Source organism: Meleagris gallopavo, chromosome 3, assembly GCF_905368555.1.
Source record: "Meleagris gallopavo chromosome 3, MGAL_WU_HG_1.1, whole genome shotgun sequence".
NCBI lineage: Eukaryota > Metazoa > Chordata > Aves > Galliformes > Phasianidae > Meleagris > Meleagris gallopavo.
Genome location: NC_139406.1, coordinates 58,669,480 through 58,682,612, shown reverse-complemented (window position 1 = coordinate 58,682,612; position 13,133 = coordinate 58,669,480). Strand labels below are relative to the sequence as shown.

At 40.2% G+C, this 13,133-nt stretch overlaps 1 protein-coding gene across 1 annotated transcript in view; it reads right to left on the bottom strand.

Annotated features, from left to right (window-relative positions):
* Positions 1-1,380, bottom strand: part of CLVS1 (clavesin 1) — an 84,170-nt gene extending 82,790 nt beyond the window's left edge. The window contains exon 1 of the mRNA XM_003205070.5: positions 796-1,380. Within this exon, the coding sequence (XP_003205118.1) occupies positions 796-1,184 (389 nt within the window). The 5' untranslated portion in view covers positions 1,185-1,380. The remainder of the gene's footprint in view (positions 1-795) is intronic.
* Between the last annotated feature and the right edge of the window lie 11,753 nt (positions 1,381-13,133).

Genomic DNA, 13,133 nt, shown 5'->3' with positions numbered 1-13,133 from the left:
GAAATCATAACGGCTGATTAAACTTCTCCATTTCACCCTGATGGCATGGAAAATGGAATGAAATAACTTCTGACAAAGAGGACAATGCAAACATGATATCTGGAGAATATCACCTTTTCTTTATAACACTTCAAATAGGTGATAAAAAATGACTAGTCATGTCAACATTTAAGAACATCATTTTATAATAATGGCTGGTAGATACCCTTGCTTGTACTCTGTAAAGAAATGACCTGAACAGAAAATATGCTTTGCATGAATCTTCTATTTATCAGATTAACAAGTATAAACTAGCCAGAGTGTGTAGATATTATGATGCAGTTTGGAGATATAAAAGAGGCTGTAATTCCTGCCATGATTAAAACAAAAAAATCATCTTTGAATAAGTCTGGAGATAGGATAAATATGGTAAGAACAGCTATGAGTATGTTTTGCTTTCTGACAACCTGTTAAGCTAATCTATGATATTACTGAAGCAATTCTATAATAGGCATTAATGTACTTATAGCAAGCCAACACTATCTGACTAAAACCTGGAAATATTTGTGGAAAAAATAAACAGAACAGCAAAAAAAAACCAAACCCACAAGCTATTTATCTGATACCCTTGTTCTTGATGGTGTTAAATCTGAAGAATGAGAGGTGATCAGATTGGACAAAAGTTGTAGTGGAATGGACTCATGGTTACAAAATATTTTACAAAAAAATGACTTTTCTTTAAATATGATCACAAATATTCATTTATGAGTTGAGTGTAAATGTATGCAAAAAAATAAGGACACTATCTACATTTACCTACTCTGATCCCAGTTGGCTGCAAAAAGCAGAAGAATCTTCCTGCCACAGTGGTCACGATTTTCCAGTACTCCTGGGAACCCATCAGTCAGAGCCCGTTTGATTCCTGGATCATCAGCCTTGAAATTTTTGAACATATCCAAATTTAATTGGCGGTACTGGAAGTACTGAGCCAGCAGTCTGAAGGCCTCCATTTGGTGAAACTTCCTGGCTCGGAGAAATCTCAAGATGAAGGCATCATCTGTACGTAAAAACCCAATGTCAGGCCTTGTGATGATCATGTCCCTGACTTGCTGGATATCCTGGTGCAAAATGTCTGGGTTTTCATTCAGTTCCAGGCGGGCTTTCTCTATAGTCTCTGGACTAAGTCCAGCTTGTAAATGGGTCATTGCTGCAAAAATCTCTTCCAAATCCTTGACTTCAGATAATTTAGTAGGAGAAGTGCTGATCCCATTCAATTAATGGTCTGCTGTGACCATGAGCCATTCAAAAGTTTTTTGTTATCAAGCTGATACCTAATAAATGAAAGTGAAGGATTTTTCTTATTCCTGCACAAAGAATAATTGGCAGTTCACATGCTGTATAAATTCATCCAAAGGAATGTGTTGTTTATTCCATCACTTTCTAAAAGAAAAAGCAAATAGATTTTTTAAAAAGATTAAATGTGTATATACCGCTTACATAAACACATTTTTGAAATTTATATAGCAATGAAATTGTTTTGTAGACTTCATATGTAAGAGGATAGCAACAAAATAATTTCAGAATGAGTACAGTTATAATAAGACAGTCACTGATATCTTGAATGTATATATTTGATCTTTCAGTAAGGCACTCATTACTTGACAATTATATGCCATATCGTTTTAGCATTAAAATACTCTTTGCAAAATTGTCATCTGAAAGTGTAGGAGTTCCAGCTTTCCATAACTTCAAGCCTAGAACGACCAGAGTAAAATTAATAGTAATTTCTTTCAACCATTAAGAGAAGCAACATTTCAGCTTGTAAATTTGTACATTTGCATACCTGCAAAATATGAAAAATTGCTTTGCTTGTTTTTATCACCTGTACTGTCAGCCTGTAGCTTTCATTGAACTAGCCCCTGAATTACTCACGAAACTGCTAACAAATAAAACAGAACTCCACCAGAATCAGGGGTGTTTTCTGCTTGGTAAAACCACACCAAAATATTTCCCACTGAGACTTAGAATATCTTCATGGGAAACTTCCCATGAATAAAGTGTTTGATGAATCTAATCTGACAGGGTTGGTGTTCTAGTTGCATTTGATGCCAAACTCTTGTCTTCAGAACCTTGTAGCTTTCACAAACACCTCGTTCTGAATTTCATTTTTATTCTTGTACTTTACCTTGAATTTGTTTTTACGAGTGTTAGAAGAAGAGCTGCTTAAGCTGTTATGTATGAGCAAAACGATGCAGTGAGTCCTTTTCATTTCACTGACATAATTAGCAAGAGGCTGTCATCGAAGTCTGTGTAGTTACACTTGTGTGAAACAAGATCAAGGTCTGTTCCTCTGTGAAATGTGCGTGAAGGAAGATCAAGATCCATCCAATACTTTAGGCATCACAAAAACAGACAAGCGAACAACAACAACAACAAAAATGCCACTGCCTAACTGATTTATCTTTCTGGCTAATTTCTGAAGAAAAAAAAAAATTGATTTAAAAATTAGAAGGGAATTCTTGAGTGAAAGATATGCTTTATTATATCTGAAGAAAGCTGTTTGGAAAATCATGAATTATTTATAATGCAAACACTGTTCCATTCCACTGCTCCCCTGGGTTCAGCACTCTCATATCAAACCAAGGGGACAGCAGCAGCCAGGACACTTCTTAGTCAGAGGTGCTCAAGGTTACATTGCAGGTCCTTGAAGTTAATCAGCACAGGGGAAACCCAAATCCCCTGTTCTATGAGCTTGCCTGTCATTGAAACAAACTGCATTTTAGATACCATACCCAGAATCCTTAAATTTGAATACAGAGTGTTTCTGCATTTTTGCTTACATGACATTTGTAGCGAAGGATAAGAAAAATCCCCCCAAATATTTTCATTCTACAGCAACAGACATGCAACTTATCAATGTATGATACAAAAGGGAGTTAGTTAAGCATCTCCTTCCTATATTTGCTATGGAGCGAAAGACACACAGAGCTACCTGCAGGATAGAGCGTCCAATGATACATTATAAGCCTGGGAAAAACTAGGAAAAGGCAGAGATAGGAGGAAAGAAGGGTACCTGCCTTTTACAAGACTTTACAGAGTGTGAAAGACTCTGGAGAAACATGCCCTGAAGTCCTGAGAGGCTAATCTATGGGTGCAGGTTACTTAATGGTTAAAGAAATATGGATTGCTGGGTTGCATACACACACAAAAAAGAATGCTTTCCTTTTACCTTTATGAGCACAAGTTAGGATAACTCTGCTGATACTAACAGAACTCTGCTGATGTAAAATTGATGTAGAGCATGAGACGATTGGGTCAATTTTCTGTGCTTTAGATCTCAAATTAATGGTGGCATTAGCATTTTACTGCATAAATCATGCTTTGAGTTAGAATCATCTCCACAGAGCTAGTTAGGTGTACTTAAGTGTGACGCTGTCACTGGAGTAGTGCAGTGCCCAAAGGCACGTGGCTGTGCTCTAGGGTGCTTGGTAGAGGAGAGGTGGAAGCAGGGAGATGATATGGGGGCTGTGTCATCTCAGGCTCGGTCAGTATGAATTTGAATATGAATTTGGAACCACTGTGACTTGTGGCAGATAAATGTGACCTCAGTGGTTTCACAGTTTTTGTGAGAATATATGGGAGGAAAATCATGCCTTGCTGAGTTCCTTTTCAGACTCTCACCTCCACCAAGACTCTTCTTTGGAAATGAGAAAAATTCCTGAAAGGTTAACTGCAGTCTCCTCCAGTAGGAAATGGAGATAGACCAAGGAGGGAAAGTTCAGCCCTCCAGATTTCCTCATAGGGTTTCTGGGCAGTTGGCGTCAAAAATGATGTTATCATCATCAAATTTTCTACCGTTTACTACACTTAAATGGATCAGCACCCTTTATCCCCAGGATGAACCCAAGGTGAAAGAGTTATGGTCCTTTCCTGTCAAACTTTGTTGCCAAAAAAAAACCCAACAATTTACAAACCTTTAGTCCAACTGAACAAATATTTTTAAATGTATTTCAGAGATTTCAGGTAGTGAGTTGAGCTACAGCATTATAGATGCTATAGATTATCCTCACTAACAGCTGGAACAACCTTTGCACTAAAATGCTTTATTGGGATAATGTTATATATTTCAAAATAATCCAAAATATATATGATCGTTCTTTCTATCTGAATGACAGCACAACTCATGGATTAGTAGTTCTGTTTAGCTCCACTGACTTCAAGGTTCTTGATTTTTATCAGTGAGTGAGTTAGTCCTCCCTCTGTTTACCCTGGCAATAAATTTAATGTTCTGTAGCTACCAGCTTAATTGTTACTCTCAAATGGTACTGATTTATCCTGATTCCCAAAGGTATAGCAGAGGTGCCTTCTCCATTTTCATCCCCTGCCACACATATGGCAGATCTTCTTCTCTTCTGGTGTTCTGTATACTCCTATCCATCTGCCAGTTTTTCAGGTGTTTGCATCTTTGTTCTGCTTTTATTTGTTCATTTATTTACTTATGATTATTTATTTATTTTTTCCCCAAACGAATTGTAGAATCATAGAATGGTTTGGATTGGAAGGGACATTAAAAACCATCCATTTCCAAGCCCCTGCTGTGATCAGGGTTGCCAACGAGATCAGGCTAGGTCAGATTTCCTGGGGCTCTATCTAACCTGGCCTTGAACACCTGCAGGGATAAGGTACCCAGAGCTTTCATGGGTAAGCTGTGCCTTGCCACGCTCCGAGTGAAGACTTTCCACATAACATCTAATCTAAATCTCCCCTCTGTTAGTTTAAAGTCATTCTCCTTGTTGTTTCACTATCAGACAGTGATAAAGTCAGTTCCCATTCCACGTACAAGCTCCCCTCAAGTACTGGAAGGCCACAATGAAGTCTCCCTGGAGCCTTTTCTTTTCCAAGCTAAACAAGCAGTTTAGTTGACAGTTTTGTCAACCTCTGATCATCTTAGTGGCCCTGCTCCAGACACAATACAACAGCTCCATGATGCTGGCCTTTTTTTTTCTTATCTTGAATGTTATTGCTATGTGTTGGAATCTCAGTTTCTGTATTATAGCCTCAACAGCTGTTTTTCTGTGTTCCCAAAGTACTATTTGCTCTCCGAATGTCTTTTAGCAGCCACTTACAATAAATAATTCCATCAAAAGAACAAAACTCAGCTTTAAACAAGGAAAGATATTTAACAGAATTTGAAACACAGCTTATTAATACCATAAAAACAAGGGAAAATTTCACCAAAATTGTGGTGTCACATACCATTTTAGTGTATTTGTTTTCTCTTCAAGAGAATGAAAACGGACAAAAAGAGGGCTTAAGTTGAAAAAAATATTATAAATTGGTTATGATTTTAACATAAACAGTTTACATTTTTTGCCTGACTCTTGGAAATAAGTCTAACTTAATAAAACAAACAAGCAAACATACTTAATTATTAACTAAAATTAAGGTGATATATTAAGGATGTATCTACGTAGCACTATCCATTCAAAGGTCTTAACATCTCTGGTACTCTCTTCTGGATCAGCATTCAATCCTTATTTGCCCCATATAACTTGGATAATTGGCAAAAACTCCTCAGTGAAGATGATGCTTGTCTGAAACATTTTGTTCTTGCTCACTTTGTTGTCTTTACAACACCATTTGCCTCTTGAAATATTGTCCTTATACACACTTGGCCCTTCTTCATCCACTTCAATCATCCACTTTTAGAAACCTCTGTCTAATAAGAAATTTAATTCCATCGAAAGATATGCACCATGTGAAAGTTCATTTCCATAGCTTTCAAATTGGGAAGGCACTGACCTTTGCTCATCACCTGGTGTTAATAGTCATCAGTGTTATGATTTGTCTCCTTATGTAATTCCTAATTCCTAACATTCATACACATATTAGATGCTAAAATCATGCCAGAAGAAAGTGGGCTGAGAGGGTGGGAAAATTGTAATATAGAATGATTTCATTTCAGTATGTGGGTGTCATCTCATTAAATTGCTTTAAAAATATATATATATTGATGTTAAACTATGGAAAACATCTTTGGTCTGTGTTCTGCTTAGCAGGTATTACTCCACAGGGCAGGATGGACCCATAGCTGAGCTCATAGAAGCGGATTCTTTGTCACTTTGAGGTCTTGGGTATCTTAGTAGGAATCCAAACTGGAGATTGAGTGCTCAGACATAAAAAGGGCTATACCCTGGCTCCAAGAATTAATTTCAAAATAGGAATGAAAAAATCTGACTCTCTCTTGTCCTTGGCGGCTGGATCTTGGCATCTGCCACAGCTAGTGGGGAAAAGTGATGCCCTGAGTGACTTGCCTGAAGTCACAGAAGACATATTTCACAGAGCTGGGAAAACAGCATATGTCTCTTGAGCCACAAGCATACATGTTAACATCTGGGTAATCTTTCTACTCTATGAATAATGCTCTGCACCATGAGAAAAATGTGAAATCTTTTTGCACACTAAGAAATGAGGAGGTAGGCTGCAATGCTCCCTGTTTCACTAGCGTAAGGCAAAACTTTAGTAGCACAATCTGAACCCAAAATGAACATCATCTCTTTTGGTTTTTCCAAAAGTACCAACTGCTTCCCAAACTCATAGCCTGACTGCTGATCAAATTATTCACACCTCTTTCTTCCCTATGGGATGCAATTCTCCCAGTGAATTTGTATGGTTAAATGTTGCAGACCTTCCTCCTTGAAGGCCTGCTTCTCCTGTATCCTTTGGCGAGGGAACTGTCTTCTTGCTTCTCTCCAATATGAAAATAGGAAATGTTTGTGTCTCTAACAGCTGTGTGGGGAATCTGATGGTGCTCACTCTTTCCTGGGTTATGATCTCCTTGCCAAGGTGCAAAACCCAACATTTCCTTTAGTTCAGTGAAAACAATACATCACACATCCCTATTTCCCTCATATTACAGATTCCTTGTCAACTTGAGTCAGTTACAGGTTACCCTTGGTCCACATCTATCTGTCCAAGAGTGGTAATTTAGCCATGGCTCAGCACAAAACATGGCATCAACTCAGCTGATCCTTGTAGCTCTATTTGCCTATAGGGCAGGCATGCTTGCAGCACTGGCCTGCAGCGCTCCTGCTGATGCTACAAACTGCTGGGCATCAAAAGGGACAGACAAGGTTGTCTGATAGATGTGAAATAGATTGCCTCACTATTTTCTGACCCAAAATTTGAAAACTTACTGTCAACATGCTGAGGAGGGAAACCCAGAGAACTTGTAAATAATAATAAAAAAAAAAGATAAGCAAATTAGTGGTGAACTAAGTAAGATTGCTCTAATATATTTCCAGAACATAATTTTAAAGTTTTATATTTTCACCCACTACAGATAAACTGCTAATCCTTATGGGAATGTGACATCTGACCTATGGCATGTCAGAAAGCATCAGACTACATGGAAATTCCAAGTTAGTCGTGAACTGGAAGTGTCACCATGAAAAAAGCATCCTGGCCACTACTGAACAAAGAAATCACTTTGTCCAATTCTATAGAATCTTCTTTCAGCAGAAATTATCAGCAGTGTGTAGAACATGAAATCTAATCCCCAAGCATGATAATTAAGATATGAGGAGAAATGATAGCATGGAATGATAATCCTGGTACTTGAAAACTCCTTAATGCACTGTAGAAAAAGTATTATGATATCTGTATAAAGATATACAGAAGAAGAAACGAAAAAAATAGTCAGGACATTTAGTTCTACAACTATAATAGCGTGAAGTTTATCAAATGGCATGGGAGTTTTGCTATACATTATAAAAGTTATGTTCCTTTAAAAATGTTAAGTGCCTCAGTTGTGTATTATTCTGTCAGTAGCAAACTCAGTTCTTTACACACTATGAATGAGAAAAGCATCTGCAATTCTGTAAGGTGGCAGAAAGAGGAAAGGAAGAGAGTAGGAAAGGAGAGAAAAGAATGTGAGAAAATGAATGGAAGGAAGAAAGAAAGGAAAGTATGAATAAAGGAATGGAGGGAAGGAAAGGGAACTGGGGGGGCAGGGAGGGAGGAGACAGTGGAGGACTTCTTCACCTAAGGATTCATACAATTTTACTGTGCTTCTTTCTTCCACACCTACTCAAGGAGTAAAAACACATGGATCTGCACATTCCTTCTAACACTGTCAAAATGAATTTTAATGTAATTTGATAGTACCTTGTGCATTTCAAACATACAAGCTTAAGAAGTTTGTTTCTACAAATCCTATTAATAATAATAAAAAAGAGCTTTTGGAAATTCTTAGACAAAATCCTGAGTTGTAATAATATCAACATGCAAAGGATTTATACATATCTGCCCAAAATTATGTGAAATAATGCTCACTGAACTTTCTCTTCCATAAAAGATTGATGTTCCTATTTTTTTTTCTTATTGGTGGGATCTGGTTGTCCCATTATGCTTGTGTATGTGTCGTACACCACATCTATGGGCTAGGAGGGAAAATAATACTAATTTGCCAAACAATAGCAGAAGTAGTTCAGTAACTCCTCACTTAAATTAAAAACTGTGCTTATGCTCCTTGAAGGAAATACTCTCCATCTTTTTATGAGGCTGATAATTTGTATTCTCACTGACAGGACCCTCTTCAGAAAGACAAGGAGGCTGTTACATATTTTGTTGCAACACTTTCCGTGTTCAAAGCACAGAGTTTATGGAATGATGGCTCGTTGTGATGGGGCTGATTCTGCAGTCCTTCTATTGCCAACTGCACTGCTTACTCCTACTCTGTAGCTCTCTGTGCTACTCAGTATAAGAGAATCTGGTCTCTGCACCAGATTCAGTCAGAAATGATGAAACAGTAAGGTAAGCATGGTAAGGTTTTTAGAACAACTTACATTATAGTTTTGCATATATCTTACAGGAGTCTAACCTTTAGAAAATACTCAACAGTTTTCAAAGCTGGATGAGTCAACAAAATTCTTAAGATAAGCAGTGACATCCTATAGCAGATACTTAATGGAGCTGATTATGCTGATAACATGAGCTGTCCACACAAACTTCAATGTGGGGTACAGACTGCACAGCAGAGAAAGAGCTGTGTGGTTATCTGATTTATTACTACATAAAAAAAGAAAATCCTTACCTTTGCTATGCAATACTTGACATAATACTGTTACATAATCTGTCACTTAGATGTTGGCATTGAATTAACTTTTGTTACTGGTTACCATCTGATTGCTCAGAAAGCACATGAAAGCAGCCTTTCTGTAATTTAATTTTTCTTTCCAAATATCCAGTCACTGTTTATTGATGGACAACAACTAGCCATCTGCCCCTTAACTTCATTATTCCTGGAGCTTGTTTAGATTTAGGAATCAGCATTTTTAAACTGAAAGCTCCTTTCTTCCTATGACCTTCTTCAACCCCCCTTTGCCCTCACCAGGATTAAACCATTGCAGACAGAATTAAAATCAAATCAGTAGCAGGCATGGGGATTCTCCAGCAGTTATTTGCTCTGTGTTTATTTTCTGCATTAAACCCTCCCCGAAAACACTTGCTGCTTGCAAAACCAAAACTTAATTCTTGACTTCCTCCTGCAAAGGGTCCATGGGGTAAGCATGATTCACCCTACTTCTTCACTGGACACATTATTTATCACTGTTTGCCTTTGTAAAAGCTGAACATTTGACTGACCCTGAACATTCTTCCCTTTCTTTAATCTCTCATCCCCCTCTCGTTTGAATATACTTGGTCAAAACAGGCATCAATTTGTCGAGAAGCAATAGTCCCTGCTTGTGCCACTATCCCTCTGTACTTAGTTAGGGTCTCAGCAACCTAACTCACAGTTTTAACCCTTCCCTCTCCATTCCTCTCACCTCTCATTTGCTCTGAATTTGGATCTAGTCTTTCCTTCCAACTTATACTCTTTCCCCTGCTTGATCAGTTCCTGCAGAGTTAAGTTCATTTTTTTTCTAACTCTCATACCCTCCTCCAGGGCTGCTGATGAGGAAGCAGGGCAAGAGGGGAAGATTGGTATGAAAGAAAGGAAAGATAAATACGGGCAGGGAGGAAAGGAGGCAGGGAAGCAGAGCAGGAAGGAGAGTAGATTGGAGAGGCAGAAAGCAAGAAGGCAGAAAGCAGAGAGGCAGGGCAAGAAGGACAGGAGGCAAAAGAGACAGTGTAGATGGGAGTCAGGAAGCAGGGAAGGGATGAGAGTCAGGAGAGAAAAGGGAGGTAAGGGAAGTAGGGCAGGCAGGGCAGGCAGGCACCAGGCGGGGAGGAGATGTAGGGCAGATAGGGAGCAAGGGAGGGAGGAAGAGAGGCAGGACAGACAGCTGAGGGAGATGGAGGAGGCAGGGAACAGGGAGTCAAGGCAGGCAAGAGTGGCAAGCAGAGGAGGCAGAAGATGAGGAGACGTTAGTGAGCAGTGGAATGAGGCAGGCGGGCAGAGGAAAAACGGGCAGGAAAGGGAGGAGAGGCAGGAAGCAGGAGGCAGGGCAGGCAAAGAGAAGGGCAGATAGGGAGTAGGGCAGGCAGGGAATAGGGCAGGTAGGCAGCAGGCAGGAGCGGGGCAGGGCCGGGCAGGGAGCAGGCAGGGAGAGGCTCCTGCCCGCAGCGCGGCGGGGCTACGGCCGGAGCTGTCCGCCCAGCGGTGCTGAAAAGCCGCAGCCCGGGCCCGGCGGCGCGGGGGAGGGACGGGAGCGCGGAGAGCCGCCCTGCCGCAACCCGAGAAAAGACAAATCCAAATACCTGCACAGAGCCAGGCAGCCTGCCTCGGGGCGGCGGGGGGCTGCGTGGGATGTTTGTTTTTTTTTTCCCCCTGTAGGTGTCCTTGCCGTTGAGCTGGGTGGGTGAGAAAGATCTCCCGGCTCCCAGGTTCAGGCTCAGATCTCTCTAGAAAACTGTGAATGAGAGAGCGCCAGCTCCACGGGGCTATGGTTTTTTTTTTTTTTTTTTTTTTTTTTGGAGGCGTGTGCACCAAAGCCTGGGTCCTTCCACTCGGAGGCTGCCGTCCCCCTGGGTCCTAAGCCCTCCTGCCGCCCGCCCGGCTGCCTCCCGGCGCTCCTGGCTCTCCCAGGCTGCGTTCTCGGCGCACCGCAACCGCCGGGGGAGGGAGTGGTGACAAAGGAGCCGCAGGCTGCTGACAGTCGGGGAAGCAACAGTACAGCCCGTCATCGAGAGCTCAGTGCGGGCTTTCACCTGGTGGCATGGTGTTCACTGATGTTATTTCACACATCACCTCTTTCGAGAGAAACTCTGGGATAGCACAGCCTCCTGCGGCATTTACAGCAGCCACGGAAAGGGTAACCTTCATGCATTGTAGATGGACTGTCTTAATGAACATGGCAGCCTGGGTTTGTAAGAGAAGTTTGTCTGGGTCAGACTACTGGTACACCTAGCGCAGGGCACTAATAACGGCCATTGAGAATGTCTAGTGAAGAATATGAAAACAGGATAAGCTCTCCCAGCCTCTCTCCCAAACACTTTTAAGCTCAAGGACTTCCACCATCAATGCTGTGTCTGTGTTTCTAGGACAATTTTCTTATCCTTGAGCCCTCTCAATCTCTCCTAGAACAGCTCCACATTTCTAAATCACTTTTCCAAGATATCGTTTGACAAGGAGCTCGACAGGTCTTCTGCTTACTGTTAAAGCAATCAGCCTTTTTGTTACAGGGATCTGTGAGCTTTGGTTAGTCCTGTAGAAATTACAAAAGACAACTTCTTTCAGTTGGTTCTGAAAATTTATTTCTGTATCAGCCTCTTACGAGCTATGCTAGGAAGTTGTACTTGAAAGACTTTAATGCCCTTAGTAAATGAAATTAACATTCCACTGTCCATATAAACACAGTTAGACCAATCAAAGATAACTGTGAAATGCATTTCTTCTTCCTCTGCTTCTTCTGTATACAATTCATGGAAAGCAGCGACTTAAGACAGCTCACTCTTGGTGTCTTTGCTTTGGACAAATCTCCTGTGTGAGTTACTGAAGGATCCCACACAGTGAAAAACATGGATCAACCTCTTCATAAGAAATGACTAAGTGGAGTAGAATTCTTCAATATGGAAAAAAGAGAAAATGAGTAACGTGGTAAAAACGTTGTTTTCATCATTTAATAAGGGTGAACAGCATGAGGAAGATAAATTTTCCTATTCAAAGAATGGGAAAAAGGAAAGCTACTATATCTAGCTTTGAATCCAATTGAAGGACATAATTTTCACAAAATGCTTAGTGAATTTGTAGAATTCATTTCCACAGAAATTTAGGCTTGAAAAAAGTGTTGAACATATCCTTAGAAGAAAAACCCATTACAGGTTGTTTAACATGAACTTCTATCTCAGTAAATCCCTGCTACACAAATATTCAGAGGCTGGGCTAGCATTCAGAAAAGCTTATGTCCTTGCCCTGCTCTTATTCCTTGCCTTAGTCTTCCCCTGCTGATCACTGCTGGCACTAGTCTAGATGGACCTTTGATCTGACCCTGTAGTGGCTTGTCTTGGATTCTAATGGACAAAGGAGGCTTTGAGACTGTGAAAGTGGCAGGGGCATTGTCAGCTTTGTGTTGCCTTGAAAGAGGAAAAGCCAGTGGTTTTGTTCTATTTGAAAGAGTGTGCTTCCAGTCAGAATTACTTGCTTTTTCAGGGAAAATCCACAATATTAATGACCAAAGGCAAAAATAATTTGTTGAGAATATCTCTTTTGCCCTTAGAATGAACTGTGTGACCAATCATTGATTTAATCCTGAGCATGTTTAAAACTGGCGTACGAGGCATTTGCATCCTGTGACTCAAACACATTGACTGCAAGAGGTGAAGCAGCAACTCAAAGGCAGAGATCTCAAAACTCCCACAATAGCATTTGTCCCGACACTTGAGGAGAGACCATTTCTAGCCCCAGGGAAGTTAGTAGTCAGTTAGTAAATAGTCTCATTAGATCATTATTTTCTGCATAGACATCAGTTTGGAAACAAAAGAATTTGCTCAGTTTCCATACTCCTGTTGCAAGATTCCACCTTTGAACATATGATAAAGATTAGTGTACTAGCTAGTGTATCTATGGAGTACTTCCCTGGGAATTGTTAATAAAATTAAGTGGAATGAGCATGACTCCATAAACCAACTGCCTTAGGCAGTCAAATGTATTGGCTCTTAAGTGTCAAATTTGATGTCTGTGTAATATTTGGGGATTTAATATTTTCATTTGG